This window comes from Varanus komodoensis, unplaced genomic scaffold (genome assembly GCF_004798865.1).
Source record: "Varanus komodoensis strain SLA01 unplaced genomic scaffold, ASM479886v1 scaffold53, whole genome shotgun sequence".
NCBI lineage: Eukaryota > Metazoa > Chordata > Lepidosauria > Squamata > Varanidae > Varanus > Varanus komodoensis.
Window position 1 is genome coordinate 3219326 of NW_025336126.1, and position 19270 is coordinate 3238595.

General features: G+C 44.6%; 1 protein-coding gene across 2 annotated transcripts; it reads left to right on the plus strand.

The window, feature by feature from the left end:
* The first annotated feature begins 8333 nt into the window (after positions 1-8333).
* LOC123032331 (toll-like receptor 13) lies at positions 8334-18851 on the plus strand. Of its 2 annotated transcripts, none has more exons than XM_044448135.1 (3): positions 8334-8593; positions 11330-14149; positions 16047-18851. In XM_044448135.1, the coding sequence occupies exons 2-3, from the start codon at positions 11349-11351 to the stop codon at positions 16207-16209; spliced, it is 2964 nt and encodes a 987-aa protein (XP_044304070.1). In that variant the 5' UTR covers positions 8334-8593; positions 11330-11348; the 3' UTR covers positions 16210-18851. The 2 variants fall into 2 exon arrangements, with proteins under 2 accessions (XP_044304070.1, XP_044304071.1); XM_044448136.1 differs by lacking the exon at positions 8334-8593 and adding an exon at positions 10021-10122.
* The last annotated feature ends 419 nt before the right edge of the window (positions 18852-19270 follow it).

The window sequence follows — 19270 nt, forward strand, 5'->3', positions numbered from 1 at the left end:
AAGATGTGCTTCTAATTTATTAGGCGTGTTGCCAGTCAGAAGGAAAGATGAAGCTACTCTTTTTCCCCCATGATGGATTTTCTTCCATATTTTTCTTGATGTGGAAGGAATACACAGCAGGGTTATGAGAGGCAGATGACATTGTCCGGGTTAAGAGCGTGGGACTGGGACTCAGACGATCTGGGTTCGAGTCCCCGCTCAGCCATGGAGCCAACTGGGTGACTTTGGGCCAGTCACAGACTCTCAGCCCAACCTACCTCACAGGGTTGTTGTTGTGGGGATAAGATGGAGGAGGAGAATGATGTAAGCTGCCTTGAGCCCTTTGTAGGAAAAAGGCAGGCTATAAATAAATAAATAAATAAATTGTCCGGACCCCAGTGACAGAGGCAGGGTGATGGCATAATAAAAGTGATTATTGGAAGCAATCAGAGGTTGGCCTGGAGTGCATAACGGCTGCAGCTCACCTGGCTTGTTGTTGTGGGTAGTTTGTTGCCCATAGCAACAACCCACCCTGCCCTGGGTTTGGTCATCACAACAAGCCATGGCAACCACCTGACACAGCTTGAATATTTGCATGCACTGCAGTCCACTGTAGTTGGAATAAGTCACAGTGGAATGCAGCAGCCATGTAAACTGACCCCCTTGAGTTTTTGTCTTACTGCCAGGAAGGAGTTTTAGAAGATTTGTGAGGTTTTCTGCACCACCTGCCAAAATAACTTGGCTCGCCTTAAGTCCATGTCCCTTTGCCATTTCTTGTGCTGCCTCAGGCAGCAAAATGTCTTGCGCTGGTCTCATTTTATACACTGGCTTGCAGTGGGTTCAAGTTCTGAAGAGGAGTCTTCCCAGGTTTTTTGTTTTGTTTTGTTTTGTTTCTCATGGAGAATGAGAGAATTGGGAACTGAGTGGGACCTGGTTATCTGAAAGACTCTCTCCATCCATGCAAGCCCTGCCTGGGCTTTAAATCAGCATCTGAGGTGATGCTTTCTGGTCCAAGAAGTGTACGTAGGACACACTTGGTTGACTGATGGGAAATTCCTGGAGGAGAAGGCATTAATGGCTACTAGTCCTGATGGTTGTCTGAACAGAATAATGGACTTTTGGTCTGATCCATCTCAATTCGGTCACCAACAGTTAATTTTTGGGTACTGTGCTTTTAATGAAGGTTTTATTTGCTGCTGTTTTGTTACATGCTATTTGTCATTTCAATTCTTTATGTATAAAATATTGTTTTTAGGGAATGACTCCATACTTTGCATTTTTAATTGTTGAAAGTTTTACCCTAAAGTGAGCTATAACTCTTTTAAATGAAAGAATAAGTAGTATTTCTACACTGGCAATTGTCACCTGCAGTTATGGAAAATATAACTTTAATTATATTTAACTTTATAAAATTAACTTTATAATTTTAATTTGCATTAAAATATATTTAACAAAAAATAATCTGCTGACAGTGTAATCAGGGATACCTTTTTCTGAATTAAATTGTTCTGGAACACTCCATCTAAGGGTTCATCAATTAAAGGCCATAGTCTTTGTTACCCAGTGCAGAAGTTATGACAGTTGGCCAGATGCAAAAGAGTGCTTGTGCCTTTAAGAGTCGTTTAAAGGAGGGTATTTCCAAAGAGGTAGGCTGCTATGCAAGAACCCTGGTTGCTTTTCCATCTGGCCACCCCTCCCAGCTTTTCCGGTGGTATTCTTTTAAAAGTTGCATAATAGATAAACATTCAGCCTAGCTTTTTCCATCACTGCTTTTCCAGGCCAGTGAAACTGCACCTGTTGAACAACTGTACATTGTGAAGCTCTTAAAAGCACAGAGGTTCTGTAGAGTTGGCCAGATGCAAAAGAGTGCTTGTGCCTTTAAGAGTCGTTTAAAGGAGGGTATTTCCAAAGAGGTAGGCTGCTATGCAAGAACCCTGGTTGCTTTTCCATCTGGCCACCCCTCCCAGCTTTTCCGGTGGTATTCTTTTAAAAGTTGCATAATAGATAAACATTCAGCCTAGCTTTTTCCATCACTGCTTTTCCAGGCCAGTGAAACTGCACCTGTTGAACAACTGTACATTGTGAAGCTCTTAAAAGCACAGAGGTTCTGTAGAGACAAAAGGGATCAGATTAGATTACTGCAATGCACTCTGCATGGGGCTGCCCTTGAAACTGCACCTTGTGCAAAATGCAGCAGCCAGATTATTAACTGGGACCAGAAGTTTCAAACATTACTATTATTTATGTATGTTTTTATGTATTCTTTGTGAGCCGCCCCGAGGCTTTGTTGTGATGGGGGCGGCATAGAAATGTTTTAAATAAATAAATAAATAAACAAACAAACATATATCACCAATGCTGGCTGGCTCACACTGGCTGCTTATTAGAGAGCCTTTTGGGGGGGGGGGGGTAACTCAACAAATAAATAAATGCAAGGTGCTGTTTAAAACCTATTAAGCTCTACATGGTTAGCGACCTTAATAGTTAATGGAATGCCTCTTCCCACCTCAGCCTGCCTGGAGTCTTCCCCAACTGCCGCCTCCAAGGGAGACACTGAAAGTGGCAACAAGGATGACAGCCTTTTCAGGGGTGGCCCCCATTTGTGGAATGGGCTGCTTGCTGAGGCCCACCTGGTGCCAGCCTTGTCCTCTTTTTAGCATCAGGTTAAAACTGCCCTCTATTCCCAGACATTTAATGGTATATTATGGGTTATATCCGCTATTTTAATTAGGTCTGTTTTTAATGGACATGTTTTAGACATTAAAACTGTTTTATTTTTTTGTACATTGAAATTTTTAACTGTTTTAAATTATGCCCTGGAATTGTATACTGTGTTTTATTGCATTTGTTATTTTTATTGTTTCTTTTGTGTTTGATTAACTGATGTGAATCCAGCCAGAGAGCTTATTGGTCATAATAAAACCAAACAAATAAAATGTACACTTTCTTTTCCCCCATCAGGATTGTAATGTTGTTAAAGGCTGCACAAAAGGCTGGAATGTAACAAATGCAGCTTTCTCCAGTTTAGAGATGCTGCAGCCTGGAAGTTGTTTACACCGACTGTCTGCCATGCTGCTTTAATAGGCACTGGAGCCTTTCCAGGAAAAAATGGTGGCTACTTTCTTCCCTTTTACTAAAAATAGCACCGCAGATGCATTCGTTTCTCTGGTTAGGCGGTTCTGAGTCAGCAGTAAATTGGGAGCAGGGCAGGGTGTTGAAGAGCCCTTGCAGTGAGCGGCTGGGAGGGCAGTGCTGCCACTTGGGCTGGCCTTTGCAGCCGAAGATCGGCATTTCCCGGAGCAGCACGGGCAAGTGGGCCCCTGAATATGCTAGGCTGGCTGATCTCAATTTGGAGTAAGTGAAGGGATGCACAGGACCAGCACCGATTCCCTCTTGGAAGCGCTCTTGGCGGCTGTGCGTCGGTCGTGGGCAGGGCGGAAGGCAAAAGGGGGTAGGCCGAAAAAGCCAACATACTGTAGGAAAGGCCCTTACTGCCGGTAGCTACTTCTAGGGAAGGCATGTCGGGCTTTAAGGGAAAGGAGAAACTGCGCAAAACAAAACCGTGAAAGAAGGGGCGGGGCCTGGGAAGAGGGGCGGGGCCAGCTGGGAACGGCAACTGGCCAGGCGGGAATTCTTGGAGGACTGGTCTTGGCCCTTGGACCCATGCCCCTGATCTAAAGTGCTGCTGCCCCACCTTACAGAAGTCTGGATGCTGCAACACAGATGGGAAACCCTTCGGCTGACATGTTTGGCTCTGATGCTAAGGGTGGAAGGGAATGCATGGCCCTGCCCCAAATCTAAATCCCCCCCCCCCCGCTCCCCGGGACTTCATGTGTCAGAGAAGAAACTGACATGATACAGGTGCCCGAATTTATTCCCCTGCAGAATCTGCAGCAGCTTGGGAGGGGCAGTTTAGAACAGGAACATACATGATGGCAGTGAGGAGGGGGTTAAACACCCCGAGCCCCCCCCCACTGCTTCCCTGATCAAAGAACAGCTCCCCAACCCAGCTACATTTAATTTGCAAAAATTAAAAAACGTGTGGCGGGGGGGGGGGGGGCGGATGTCAGTTGTTGATGTGTACTTTCACTGTAAGAGTACACCAGGAATTCACCAGTGCAGATTTCAGCTGCAAGTTCCACAGGGGGATGCAGGTAAGTCCATATCTCTTAACTTCTGCTCTCACTTACAATGAAGATATGATAACAGGGCTGCTTGCTCTTGGAAATGCCAGGCGGCTTGGAAGGATTCAAGTCAGGTTGTGTGCTGAGCAGGCATGGCTAGCTATATGCTGAGCTCCACACATACACCTGCCCCCCCCCCCGACATGCACACACTCCCTGACACTTTGCAGTTAGATACTTTTAGATCAGAGCAAAGAGGTGGAGCATCTGGGTTCACCAGGGTCTACACTTCCACATCACCAAAAAAGAGAAAAGGCATCACTAAAAAAGGTAACACTGATTTGCTTAATGTTTACAAGTGCTAATTTATGGCTAGATGTAAATTTAGAAACAATGGCTATTGTTCAAACAGTGCTATAATGCACACCATCATAGTGGGTATTCAAAGCTCTGACCAGGTGACCTGCCTGACTGCCAGGTGGCTGCCCATGTGCTCTGGACTGATGGGTAATGGGGAGGCCTCTTATGGTTCCTCCTTTTTCAGCTGGAACTGGACTGGACAGCCCTTCAAATAGAGCAGGGGTGCAGGACGCTCAGGCCACGAACCCACAGCCTCAAGGTGGAAAATCCCTGGCCTTCCAAGTGTCCCATGCCAGTCTGAGGAGCCCCAGTTCCTTCCAAAGCTTGGGGCTTAGCCTCCACACTGCCCCCTGGAGGAGTCTTCTCTGGGAGCTCCAGTCATAGATAACCAGGGCTGGGAGGGACATGACTGGTGCCGGGAAGAGCCGCTGCAGAGTTTGCTCAGGGACGCCACAGGGACCCCAAGAGCCATCCTGAGCCAGGGGTTGCCAGGTCCCTTTCCTGTGCCAAGAGAGGCGCAGACCTCCATGCCTCTGTGACCAAGGGGAAAGGCTAAAATGGGCAGGGGTGCGATGCCAGCCACAGATGTCAACCAGCTGTCAGTGGGTCCCATGGGAGCAGCCTGCACCTCTGCCGTCGTCAAATACAGGGAGCCTTCAAAGAGAGGACTACCCCCTGTGAAGTAGGACACACGCCTGCCTTGCCCTCTCCTCAGGCCGGGGTGTGAGTTAGGCCTAGAAGAGAGGTCAAATATGCCATTGTGAAAGTGCAGAGAGATGTGCCTAATCTGAAGGGGGGGGGGCTTGATGAGAGCACCCCCACTCCCCATCAGAAGTTGACTTTCATATCAGCCCAAAGCAGTTGGCAGTACACATCTGCTCTGCAATCTACACACCGGCGGCATGCATGCAAGCCGTGGGATGCCTTTTGGAGTCTGCCCTGGCAGGTGCCAGATCCAAAGTTCCAAGTCTGCGCAACAGACGCTGTGAGTCACTGTGGTGGGCCGGTGGCGAGATGAGGTTACATTAATCCAGAGACAGGTTCCGAATTTGGTTTGCGACATTGGTGGGTCTGGAAGTGGGGCCTTAGCGACGCTGGCACTGCTCAGCAGGAGGCTTGGCTCTGCTTGCCATTGTTGCTTTACAGGGCTGGCACCTTTCCCAGCCATGCAGTGCCAGCTCTGGGCGACTTGTTTTTTCCCACGGGACTCCGTCCAGGCCCCCTGTAGTGGAAGTCCAGGGCCTGAGGGGTTTTTGCTGGCAATCCTGCGTAGGGGGTGCATCTTGGTTCTGGGCTGCCCCCTGCTGGCTGTTTCTGACACTTGCTGTGGTGGAGAAAGACAAAGAGCCCTGCAGCTCGCTGGGTCAGAAGGAGGGGATAGGCCAGAACTTCTGGGTGGGGGGCATAACACAGGGCCCAGTCGAGTGAGCCTTGAAATGTGCTGATCACACCCCAGTACTAATACCAGTTCACCCCCTTTTACCAGCACGTTGTACACCACAATGGCCTTCTCCCACTCCCCATAAAAGCAAAAGCGGGTGTTAACTCTGTTACCTGGAGCTGTATTGAAAATTGTCATTACGAGTCTTCCAAGTGCACCATCTGCAGTTCAAAATTACAGCCACTTCCAGGCAGACTGAGGGGTGCCAGGCTATTCCTTAGAGGTACACTGAGATTTGCCTTTGTGTTGTGAGTCACCCATGGCAGCAGGTCCGCCTGCTCGCAGGATGATAAGGTATCAATGGTTGTTGCTGTTGTCTTCTCATGACAATCGTGTTTCGCTGGATTGAGTGTACATTCTTTTGTATATGACCTGTTTTGGTTATACTTCTGGGACACCACTCTGGTTTATTTGAGGATGAAGGGTGGCTTTACAGTATTTTGAAAACATGCATGGAAAGATACATCAAGTTTGAATGCCTGTCTCCGAGACTTGCTTTCTATAGGATGCCTTAACAAAGCACTGTGAGATTTCTTCTAGGCCAGAGGAAGCTGAAGCTGTAAGATTTTGCTTGGCTGAAGGTGATGTTTCAGTGGCTGAGAGCGATTCATTCATTTATTATATTTATATCCCACCTTTTTCGTTTCAAGGAATTCAAGGCAGCTTACATAATTCTTCTCCCAATCTTATCCTCACAACAACAACCCTTTGAGGTGGGTTGGGCTGCGTGTCTGTGACTGGCCCATAATCACCCAGTGGCTATGACATGCCAGAGCTGAGTAGGGGCAAGAACTCAGACCTGCTGTGTCCCAGTTCCGCATTCTTAACTACTTCACCACATTGGCTCTCTAACCAGATATAAAACTAAAATCTAGTGTTGGAATTTCCTTTTTCTCCTCCTCCTCAGTCCTTTTTCTTTAAAAGTATAAGTTTGAGTACAGGTGATCATTGAACTTTGTTCTGGGAGGCTTTTTCTGCTGAGGTATAGCTAAACGTGGTATAGGTAAAGAAACCTCATCCCCAAGCAGAAATAATATCAGGCTGTTTCCACTGCCTTATATTCATGTACAGGCAGGTATTCAGATATTTAACTTCCCACAAGCCTGTGTAAAGCAGTGAACCCTGAAGGATGCCGAGTCAAACTCATACAAAGAAGCCATCCGTACCTTACAAGACAAACATATGGGTGAAAGACAGACAGGGATCTATGAGTAATGGGGACCAGAAAATAGGGGCTTTCCCTGTTATTTTTCCACACACATTCCTGAAGAAATAACATAACTAGAAGCATCTGATCCGTGAAGTAATACTTTCTAAATGAGCATCTTCGTGAGCATGTAAAATAACAATGAGGAATTATGAGGAAGCAATAAGTATAGATTTACAAGTCTCTTGCTATGGGTTGGCTGACTTTCCTAAAATATTTCCTGTGAATATAAGAAGGTAAGAGCCCTGCTGGATATGACCAATGGCTTAGCATCCCGCTTACGGCAGTGGTCAGTCGGATCCTGCTAAGAAAGGCCAAAGGGGGGCAAGAGAGCAGCAATTTTCTTGTGCTGTCATTTCTCAGTGACTAGAAGGTAGGTAACTACTGACCATTCAAAACCAAAAGAAAGGCTTGTTCAGAGTTTAAAACTCCCAATTTCACATTAGTTTTCCATGTGCGGTGGTTTTGTTGTGTTCGTGGGGGCAGGTACACAACATGTGTTTCCCCTAATTACAGACTGAAATGGTACAGTCTATGAAATCCTATACCATTTGATTTCTTTCTAAATGTATAATCTGGCTCATGGGCGTTGTAAGATTGGGAGGGGCAAAATCCCTGCTAAAGTCAAGCTTGCTGGGTGATCTGAGCGATATCTCAGCCTAACCTACCCTACAGGGTTGTTGTGAAAATGAGAGGGGAAGGAGGAACCGTGTGTAACCCAGAGTTTCTTAGAAGAAGGGCAAGATAAACATGCAATCCCCCCACCTCAAATAAAACCCCACTATATTATACCCGAGTCATGTAATGAAACCTCAACAATCTTTTGTTTTTTGAAAGAAAAAAGTACCCCTGGGAAGCTGTGTCTTTGGAAAGGCAGCAGGAGAGAGGATGAATATTTAATCCTTTCCCACAGTATTTATTTCCTCTCAATACTGCCCCTCTTCAAGCTGTTGTGTCCCCCCCCCCCCGTGCTTGGGAATTCAAAGGCAAACACATATATGGAATACTTCACTGTGCTTGCAGGGCCAACAGATTTGGTGGCACGATTCTGAGTGGGGAAAAAAAACCTCCCACTGCTCCTCCTGGGGTCAAAATCACTGACTTGAGTGTACTGAGGTTTTGTGCATGTGGTGCACTTTTTTCCCCTTGCATGAGGGTTTAATAAACTATGTGGAGCTGGGTGTGTGTGTCTCAAGGTGGAGAGAAAAGAAAATTTCCCAGGGTAGTCCAGCTAGAAGGAACATTTCTTGCTACTTCCTTTTTTCATTTCGAATACTAAAGATCTTTTTTTTCTGAGAGAGAGAGAGAGGTTTCACTTTCAAGCAGGCCAAGGAGGGCATTGGATCATGGGGCTGCCCACATATTGGGGAAATAACCGCAACGTAAATTGAAATTCTTACACTGCAGCAAAAGAGAGAAGATGCATTTGAGGAGCGGTTTTAATGGATAAAGAAAAGACCGTTCAAAGATCAGAGGCAGAAGGTAGGTCTGCTCCTTTTGGGCTAGGAAGTTTGGTGTTAGGGACAGGCACAGCTGGTAAAACAGTTTAGAAGGGGAGAGCAAAGAGGAAATGTTGAGATTGGAATGTGTGGGTATTTTCTCTGCCCTGCCTCACAGCTTGTACAGTAATAGTCCAGTGACCATAGCGAAGGTAGAGGACTTTATGCCTTGAAAGAAATGCGTTTTCAGTGCAAGCAAGTTTTTCCTGACCATCTTCTCCTGGAGGGCGATCCGGCAAAGCATGTTTCCCAAAGACCCCTAACCTTAGAGCCAGCACTGGCTGCTCTTCTTTCTTCCAAAATTTCCTGTTGTTCTTTCTTCGCACTTGCAGCTTACAATCCTGCTTCACCCTCCACCGTGCTCCCCTTCTTCTGTTGTTTTCATTGTGATACATTTTATATGGCATTCCCCTCTGGGCAGAGACCTGGCTTCAGGGCTGGCACAGACGGAAAGCACCACCAGCAAAGATCTACTGGGCTTCAGTTGCAGAATGGTTACAAGCCATAGTTGTTATTTATCGCTATTACTATTTACTTCATTTCTATACCACTCAAAAGCTCTCTGTATTAGTCTGTGCTGGGGTACTTCCAGATCAGAATGGGCAGTGACAGTAGGCATGGCCGGCAGGGCATGTGCCAAGGGCCCCACCACAGCGGAAGCCCACGCGGAAGAGATCCCCAGAGTCGCACCATGGCACCCGGCTTGCTCCCCTGCCCCCCTCTGTGGCTTTTGGACTAGCTGTGGCAGTGAGATGGAGGGGAGAGGCATGGCCAGCTCCCGCCCCGCCCCGCGGCTCTCTGCCTGTTGAGCAGGGAAGTGCTGGCTATGGTGAGAGCCAGAGAGGTCCGCCTGGCGCCATCGCCGTTATTTGTTTTTCGGCATCAGGCTAAGACCTTTTTATTTAAAACTTATTTTAATGGTTAAATTATTTGTATTTATAGGATTTTAAATTTTTAGCCGAGATGCACCGGAGGTTTTTAAATAATTTTTTTATTGTTATATTGTTATTTATTTATGTATTTTGTTTCTGTTGTGAGCCGCCCCGAGGCTTCGTTGCGATGGGGGCGTCATACAAATGTTTTAAATAAATAAATAAAAGTGAGGAAGAGGGTGAGGAACAAAGGCAGTGGCAGACGGTGGTGGTGAGAGGGTGGTCTCGTCAAGGGGAGAGGTCCCTTGGGAGGGCTGTGCCCATGGCTCCTCAGGAACCTGGAACTAGCGCTGCCCGGCCTCTCACATTTTGCAAAGTGCCACACAGAAAGAAACAGCTGCATCTGGCTGATGGGCCATACTTGAAGGGGGAGAAATAAAGGAAATGAAATAATTTTCATTGAATGAGTTAAGGCTCAGTTGCACAAGCCAGGCCTGCCGCTGAACACAGAAGGGCTTCCGCTTTCCATCGTTTGCTAGGCTCAGAGCTTGAAAAAGTCTGATTGCCAGACTAACACAGCACCCCAAAAGAGGAAACGGGTGACCAGAAGAACAAATAAAGGAGTGGTGCTTTGCAGAAGGTTTGTACATGCCAATTTCAAATCTTCGGCAAGGGGCGGCATAGAAATGTTCTAATAATAATAATAATAATAATTTGCACATACAGATGAAAAATGAGAAATAATGACAGTAATTTAAATAGAAATACAATACATCTTACTTTAGTAGGGCAGGGGAGCTGTATTCCTGCTTGCTGTTTTTCTTTATAGCAGACTTGGAATGGACAGTTCTGAAATAGAGGACAGTCCTCTGTAAAGTAGGACACATGCCACCCACCTTGCATTATTCAGACAACAATGCCTGCTCTCGTCCTACTGGCAGGCTTGGCCTGTGAGGCCAGTGCTGCAGAGCCAGTGGAGCTTGAGGGTTTGACTCAACCTGAAACCATCCCCAGAAGCTGTAATGGTTATTGGGTTCAGACAATATGATAACCCATTTTTAGTATGGGCTGAGTGGGAGTTCTTGATGAATCATAGGTTGTTGCGGAAACATGGATAATTGTGTTGCCTGAACCCAGCTGTGCTCACTAGCTGTGGCATGCTAACTCTGAACAACCCATGAAGAGAATGCATGGTTTGTTACGAACTGTGGGTTATCATGGTTTTTTAAATCTTGGCTGGATTCAGACAACATAATAATCATGTTTCAACAACAGTGCATGTGTCAATAACAATCCATACACAACTGTTGGGTTATTGTGTTGTCTGAACCCAGTCAATATAATTGCCTTTTGGGCAGGCATTCTTTGGAGAGGCTGAAAAAATCTGAATGTGCAGCACTGAAGGAACCATCTTCAGTCCTTCTCAAGGTGTTCCACACTGTCATAGAGGGGATGATCACTGCCTCGCGTATGACAGTTTCGTTCTATGGGTTAGATTATCCAGTTGTAGTCATACTGAAAGCATCCCCGTTGCAAGCAAGGGAACCTAATGCTTATAGCTAACCAAAGTCCCAGCGATTTCAATTAATTTATTCTAAGTTTAACAGAATGTCTTGATCCAGTCTCATCTATAAATGCAACATGCTGTTTTGGAATGAATTATGAATGAGAGAATTCTGCTATACTGTGAAGTCTTCTGAAGGAAGTAGACGATAAACTTCTCTTGTGTATATAAAAAGGGAATAAATGGTATAGAAGTACCTGTATTCATATCATACCAAGTGTTAGCATAGGTTTCACTCCACCTCCAGTTTAACTAATCAAAACCATTTTGCCTTTCTGTTTAGGAGCATATGAATCTGCTGCATGATATTTGTAAGATGTTGCAAGATGGAGAATGGCTCATGCAGGATAAAAGGCAGAGTATGTGAAATACAGAGAATAGACCCACAGTGCTTCTGTCTCATTATGCCCCATTTCAGCCCAGTCCTTTTGATGTTCTGGCTGCTGCCAGTCCTCTTCTCATGGCCGCACTGGGGCACTGATTCTTTTCAGCTCAGTCACTGTATCCTTTCTCCTACAACACCAGGTCTTGCGCTCTGTACTGGCCATCCCATCTCCAACCTGAGTTCTGTCACCTCCCATCTGCCCAATTCCACACGTTGGCTCAATGCCTCTCACAATAATGTAGAGGAGCTGACCTCTATGGACTTTCTCCAACTTCCTCATTTATTGGAACTTTATCTGGACCACAACCAAATATCAAGCATCAAGTCAAATGCCTTTCAAAGCTTGAGGGATCTTAAGGTACTTGATCTGAGCTGGAATTATCTGACCTTTCTGGGGCCCTACATGTTGACCAGCCTGACAAATCTACATGAGCTGCATTTGGGACACAACAAAATTGCTGCCTTGCACCCCAGCTCCCTCATATTCCAAGGGTCTCTTCAGAAACTTCATCTTCCCTCCAACCATCTCTCCAGTCTCCAGGAAGTGTCAACAGCGGTGAAAGACTTGCTCAATCTTACCTACATGGATTTAAGTTTCAATCAGATCTCGACTCCATGTATGGGTCCCAGTTGGGTCACTTTCCCTGTCCTGAGAAACCTCAGTTTAAACAGCAACAACATTTTCACCCTGGATTTGTCCAACTGTTCCTTTCCGAACCTGCAACAACTGAACCTAACCAACAACAACATGTTCTATGTGATGGCTGACTCATTTCAAGCCACTCCTGCTTTGGTGGAGTTGTCCTTGGATATGAACCCCCTAAACATCTCCCAGCTTATCAACGTATCTCTCCCCAACCTGACCATGCTGCACTTCAGTAGTATGAAACCATCAATGAACTGGACTATGTCAGCAGCGTGCTCTGTTTTTCAAAACCTGCCATCTTTGACCTCTTTGGACATCAAGCATTCCCAGCTGGATGACACTCAACTGAGGCAGTTGGCTTCCTGCACTAACCTCACGTGGCTGGATCTTTCTACCACAGGGAATAAGAACCTGAAAAATGGAGTCTTTGACAGGTTCCAGAACTTGGAGTTCCTCTCCCTGGACAAGTGCAAAATAATGCACCTTAGTTCTAGCGCCTGGGGGAAGAATATGCAGATACGTAAACTGATCCTGAAGAGAAATGCAATTACCCAGTTGCAGGATTATGTCTTCCAAGCTTTGACACATTTGAGCTATCTTGATCTCTCAAAAAACCGCCTGACGAATCTCCAAACGCGATCCTTTTTTGGCATGGCAGCTTTGAGGACACTTATCCTACAGGGCTGTCAGATCACGGCTGTCACCCGTGCCACTTTCCATTATGCTCGTAAAATGGAGTTCTTGGACTTGAGGGAGAACAGCATCAAACTACTCAAGGATCATGCTTTTATGCTCAAGCATGTGAACACTCTCTTGCTTTCAAAAAACAGAATACTCACCATTAAGAGACGTGCCTTTGATAGTCTCAGCTCTCTGACCTACCTTGCCCTAGATCAAAATCTCCTGTACAAGTTGTCCCTGAGAATCTTTTCAAGACTCAAAAAACTGGAAACCTTGGATCTCAGTCACAACCATCTATTTACCTACAACAAATATGATTATCCAAGCCCCTTCTCTGGTCTCCACTTCCTTCGTAAGCTGGACCTTGGCTCTCAGGCTCCTCGTATGCCCATCTGTCCCCCTGACAACCTGTTTCAAGGCCTGAGTAATCTACAGTACCTCTCCTTGAAGGGTAATCCCAGTACCTTGTTCCTAAACCTTTCCTTTATTAACCTGACCAGCCTAGAGTCCCTAGACCTCTCTGACATTGTCCCAGATAAGACTAACTCTTGGAAAATTCGTCTAGATTTCTTCCAAGGGCTACATAACCTAAGTCAACTCTGGATAGAAAACAGTGCCATCTGGGACCTGCCTGAAAAAGTCTTCTCTGATCTGTCAGCTCTGGAGCAGCTCTTCCTGAGTAAGAATAAGCTGAGGAACATTACCAAATTACTGCTTAATCAACTCTCCTCTCTAAAATATTTGGATGTCTCTGACAACCGCCTGACATGCTCTTGTGAGAATGCTTGGTTCCAAAACTGGTCTCTGTCTGAACCAAATATCCAAGTGGCCAAGCTGGACACCTATAAATGTTTTGGCCCTGGGGTCATTAATCATTTCTTTACTGATGAAGACCTGTCCTTCTGTTTTAATGACTTGGCGCTGTACTTCTTTTCTGTTACCACACTGTTCACGGTCTTGTTCCTGATTACAACTCTGGTTTATGCCAAGTTTGGTTGGACCCTTAGGCATGCTTGGTTCTTGCTGAGAGGTTGGGGCCATAGGCAATGGCACCATCAGAATGGGCAGGACTACCAATATGATGCCTACATTTCTTGTTCTCGTCAGGACTATGAATGGGTAGTGAGAAATCTACTGGAAAAGCTGGAAAAGGAAGGAGAACCCGGCTTCCGGTTCTGTTTTGGGCCTAGAGATTTTGCCCCAGGACAATATTACATAGACAATGTCCAGAATGGGATAAGCCAAAGCCGCAAGACTTTATGCCTGGTGAACAACAATTACTTAGAGAGTGAGTGGTGTTCACTGGAAATCCAGCTTGCTTGCTCCAAGCTCTATTACCATGGACAAGATCCTCTGGTTGTGGTGTTTCTGGAGGAAATTCCCAACTACAGGTAAGGGGAGATAGCTGATCAGCAAGAGGTGAGGTCAAGAAAATGATGAGGCAAGGTTTCTCTCCTCATGCATTCCAGTGGGTGGGATGGCAAAGTGGGGAGTGACTGGGCACACAGTAGGAAGAATGAAAATGGGAGCAAAACAGAGCTATTCATATCACTGCATTGTTACTGAGGAGGGTGGAAAGGTGGGACTTTAGGGTTATACAATGATATATAATGCTGTGGAAGTGGATGAGGCAGCTCCTCCCCTTTTAATACTTTCAGAAGGATTGCCAGTCTTCTTATTTCCCTACCAGATCTTCTAAGGTGCCCTTTTATGCAAGTCCCACCCCAAATGAAGTAAAGGGGGAAACAAGGAAAAGATCTTTTTCTATTATTGTGCCTCACCTCTAGAATGCTCTCCCTAAGGAAGTGTGACTGGCCCCCTCATTGTTTAGTTTCCTTTGACAGGTGAGGACATTTTTTATCTGCTACTTGTTTTTAGTATAGTTAACAGTTTTATTTATTTTTTACTGGCTGCTTTTATTGATGTGCATTGCCTCCTGTTCCCATGTTAATTATTGTTTTTTAAGATATTAGATTTTACTTTTTAAAGTTTGCTGGTTTTGCTCTATATGTCACTATTTTTGTGAGCCATCTAGAGAGCCCTTGGGCTCTGAGGGGGGCATACCTGTGTCATAAATAAATAGTTTTTAAAAAATCCTAGAACTTGGGAGTCACCCAGTGAACTTGAGAAGTGGTACATTTGGGACAAACAAGAGAATTCTATGCACATAATGCCTAATGCTGTCACAACACAGCTTTAAAACAGGTGCAGAACAGGGGTATTAACCAGGAAAAATGGCTGTGCTGTGGGCATGCTTAGAACAGATACTCAGACCTTGCATACAGGGTGGCTATTTGTCCTACCTTTGCAGAAGAGGTCCTCTTTTTGATGGTCTGTTCTTCCCCTTGAAGGGATTTCCCATCTAACTCCAATTTAAATATGATGTTCGTCCATCGTTTTCAATGGGGACCGTGACATCTAACGGGTTGTGAGTTGTCCAGGGTGTGTCTGCAGGTGGCTGATAAGGCCAATACGCGCACGGAGTGTTCTGCCACATGTCAGGCAACCCTAAATATAATAAACCATCAAAATGGAGAGCAGGGCAGGAACCTCCTTGAAATTGCCTAGCAATAAAAACATCTGGAAGGCAGATCAAGTAGATACAGAGGTCACCTGGGGCATAGCCTTCCCCCCTTTGGTGAGGTCTGCTGAATTTCTCTGTGCGTTATAATTATGATGAATTTCACCTAAACAAAACAGAACAAAATCTGTTTTTGCTCGCTCTCTCCATAAAACTGCATAAATTTAATATATCCAAAATGCGTAAGCTTCAACTAAGGGAGACCAACTATCCATATATGTGTCCATTTAAGAGTATTGTCTGCATGTTTAACTTATCGTCATTCCTTCTAAATTTGTGTCTTTTCCTATAAATTAGCAGGTGCATAGTTGATGCCGGTTGATTTTTAAGTAGACCATTTACTCCTTTTCAGAAAGGTACAAGTAGTCATCTTAGTTGCACATCCCTGCTCTAAAAGAAGATTAGATTTGGAAGATGGCTCTATCAATGGCCGCTGACTCACTTTAAATTTTATCGGATTTATTGAATTTAATTGAATTTCCATGTCTGGGAGTATACTAGTTGCCAAGGAGCAGTAGCCAGAGAATGCTGTGGCCCTCTACTCTGTGGGTTTTCAGAGACAGATAGCTTGTCACAGTGGAAAGTGGGATACTGGGTAGACAGACCATCTGCCTGTTCCAGCAGGCATCAGCATGAAGTCCTTCTCTCTCTGTGTAGGTGTGTGTGCACTAGAGAATGGAAAATTTCAGTCATGCCTTCCTTCCTAGGTTGTCTCCCTATCATCGACTGAGGAAACTAATTAAGCAAGACTGCTACCTCACTTGGCCTGAGAACCCCGAGGCTGAGGATGTATTCTGGACCAGACTGCATGAGGTCTTGAACTGTGGAGAACAAGAACAAAAGCACTTGCAATTCAATGTAATTGAGTAGCTGATGGTGGGGAGGAGACTGCCATGGAATGGACCAAATGGGATTGCAGATGCTGCTCTTGCTATTGCCAGTTCTGGATGCCTTGATTCAAGGTGATTTCGGTAGGCTGGAGCATTGGGCTGAAAGCAACAAAATGGATTTCCATAGGGACAAATGCCAAGTTCTGCACCCAGGAAAAAGAAACCAAATGCATCATTCCAATACTGCAAGTGAGAAGAATTTTGGAATTGTTGTAGATCATAAGTGAAATATGAATCAACAGTGTGATGTGGCTGCAAAAGGGCCATGTGATATTTAGGCAACATTAATCGAAGTATCCCTTCTAAAGCATGTGAAGTACTAGTTCCCCCTTACTCAGCCGTGGTTAGGCCTCATCTGGAGTGCTGTGTCCAGTTCTGGGCACCACAGCTTAAGAAAGTTGCAGACAAGCTGGAAAGGTTTAGAGGAGGGCAACCAGTGGAAACAAAGTATTGTGAGGGGATAATGAAAGAACTGGGCATGTTCAGCCTTGAGAAGAGGACTGGGGGCAGGTGATAGCAATGTACAAGTGCTTGAAAGGCTGCCACAGAAAGAAAGGACAGAATCTCTTCTTGATCATCCCAGAGTACAGGACATGGAATAACAGGCTGAAGTTACAGGAAGCCAGATTCTGGCTAAATATCAGGAAAAACTACTTGAATGGAACCAATAACATAGGGAGGTTGTGGGCTCTCCCACACTAGAGGCATTCAAGATGCAGCTGGACAGGGAATGGTTTAACTTGGTGTCCTGCACTGAGCAGGGGGTTGGCCCTAAGGCCTTCTGGCCCCTTCCAACTCTACTGTTCTATGATATTTTGCAACACTGGAAGCTTCAGTATTTTTAGAATGATGCTGCATGAACATGCCTAAGGAACACTGACTTGTAGGACATGCATGAATTGTCTCAAGTGAAAGTAAAACATCTAGAGGAGAAGAAATATAAAAATATTGAATCTAGTGAACAGATGCTTAATAGTTTTGCTTTGAGATTCACTGAAAAAGAATTAGGATTTGACTTTGTTAAAATCCTTTAGAAAGGAATCAAGAAGATTTTGAAGGCTGATTATAAGCCTATGTACAATTTTTATAATGTTTAATATATGTACTGAACAGTGCTTAACTGCTGAAGCAACTTAGACATAATAATAATGATAACAGTGATAGCAATAACATGAATGGAAAAGGCTCAATTTTTAGAATTTTATCAGATTTGTATGCAAAATTTCTATTCTAAAAGATACACTTCTGTGACGTTTTATAGAAGAAACACCTCTGCATTTCATGACGCTTGTTTCTTGTCTATATGCATAATATATTTGAACCTGGAAAAATAACTTTATAACTCTGGATTGCAGGCTGAATCCAAATTATATTTATTGATCTTAAATTCCATTGAAATCAGTGGGAAAAGCTAGCAATGATTGGTGTGTGTCTCATTTAGGTACATGGAACCAAGTGCAATAAACTGTGGGAGAAATATTACGCATGTTAAGACACAACACATCTTAGGGTATGCTGGGTGTTGTAGAACTTTTTTCACATTGAACATATATAGGATTGCTTCCTTAGTCTGGATGCAATTCAGTAGACTAGTAATCCCATTCAGGTAATGCTAATATCTCCAAGCTGTGCAAAGGCTAACAGATTTAGAGACTGTAAGTGGGGCAAATGGCAATATACAAATGTAGTGGTACTGATAAATTGGGTGGATCAGATTATAGGAAACAAAGCTTGGCAAAGGCAACCTATTGTATTCAGACTACCTCTGCTGCAGGGGCTAGCCCTGGTTGTGTCTGCTGCTGATTATTACTAGTTCTCAAGAGGTTAAATAAGTTTATAAGAAAATGAAGGTGTTAACAGTGCCTGTGTCACCAAGGGGAGGACACCTATTGAGGGTCTACTGGACTTTCTTACTCTCTCAGCAAATTGGCATGTCATGCTAAGCCACTCTGAAGATAAGCCACAATGAGCTGGTTGTACACTTGATAACCCACATTCCTTCTGACTGTTAGAAGCACTGCAGCTTGTTATGCATTGTTTTCTCCCTAACTCCTCCTGGCACATTGCAGGCACCTTCGTAGAAGAAACCATCGTTTCCTCATTCTCTGTGCCAGCCCTCTTTCTGCAATTGGTCCAGTGAAGTGGCTGATTTACTAAGAAAACTCCTACCCTGCATGAGATTGCCAAACACATTATAACTTTCAAAGCCCTTGTGAGCATGTTTGCAAACTTAAAAAGATACTGAGGGTCTTGTGCAAACTGGCAAGAGTGCAAAACCACCTTGTCTGCTAGCCACTCCAGCCTGCCTTTTGTCAATATCCTTGTTAATTTCATCATTTACTTCTGGGATTAGTTTGCTTTACATGGGGCAGCCTTTGAAAACAGTCTGGAAACTTCAACTGATTCAGAGATCATATCACAGCAGTCCTCTGTTGGCTGCATTGGACACCAGTTGAAGGCCCATTTCGAAGTGTTTTAACATTTAAAGCTCCAAACAGCTTGGGGCCAGGATATCTGAAGGATTACATGCTCCCATATGTTCCTACCTGGCCTTTAAGATCAGCTACAGAGTTCCTTCTCAGGGAACAGCCCCCCACAAAAAAGTAAGGGATTGGTAAAGAGGAGAAGGGCCTTTTCATTAGTGGCACCCCATCTTTGGAATATGCTCCTCAGAGAGGTACACCTTCTCTTTTTGGCACCAGGCAGATTTACCAGATATTTTAAGAACTAAAAGATGGAAAATTTTATGTATTTTAATATTGCTTATTGTTGTTGCTGTATAGGGGGAGGGGTTAACGTTTATAATGTTGGAGTTATTTGTTTAGTATTTTTAGTGCTTGTTTTACTGTATCATCGTTTTGTCTTGGGTATTTTATTGTTTGCATATGTGTTTTAATGTTTGTAAACTGCTCAGAGAGCCCTGTGGCCTATGGGGTGGTATAGAAATACATACATACATACCACAAGTTAATATTTAAATACTGAATTGTATTGCTTTTCATTTTTAATTGTTGTTTTTAATTACTTTATTTGTCCATTGT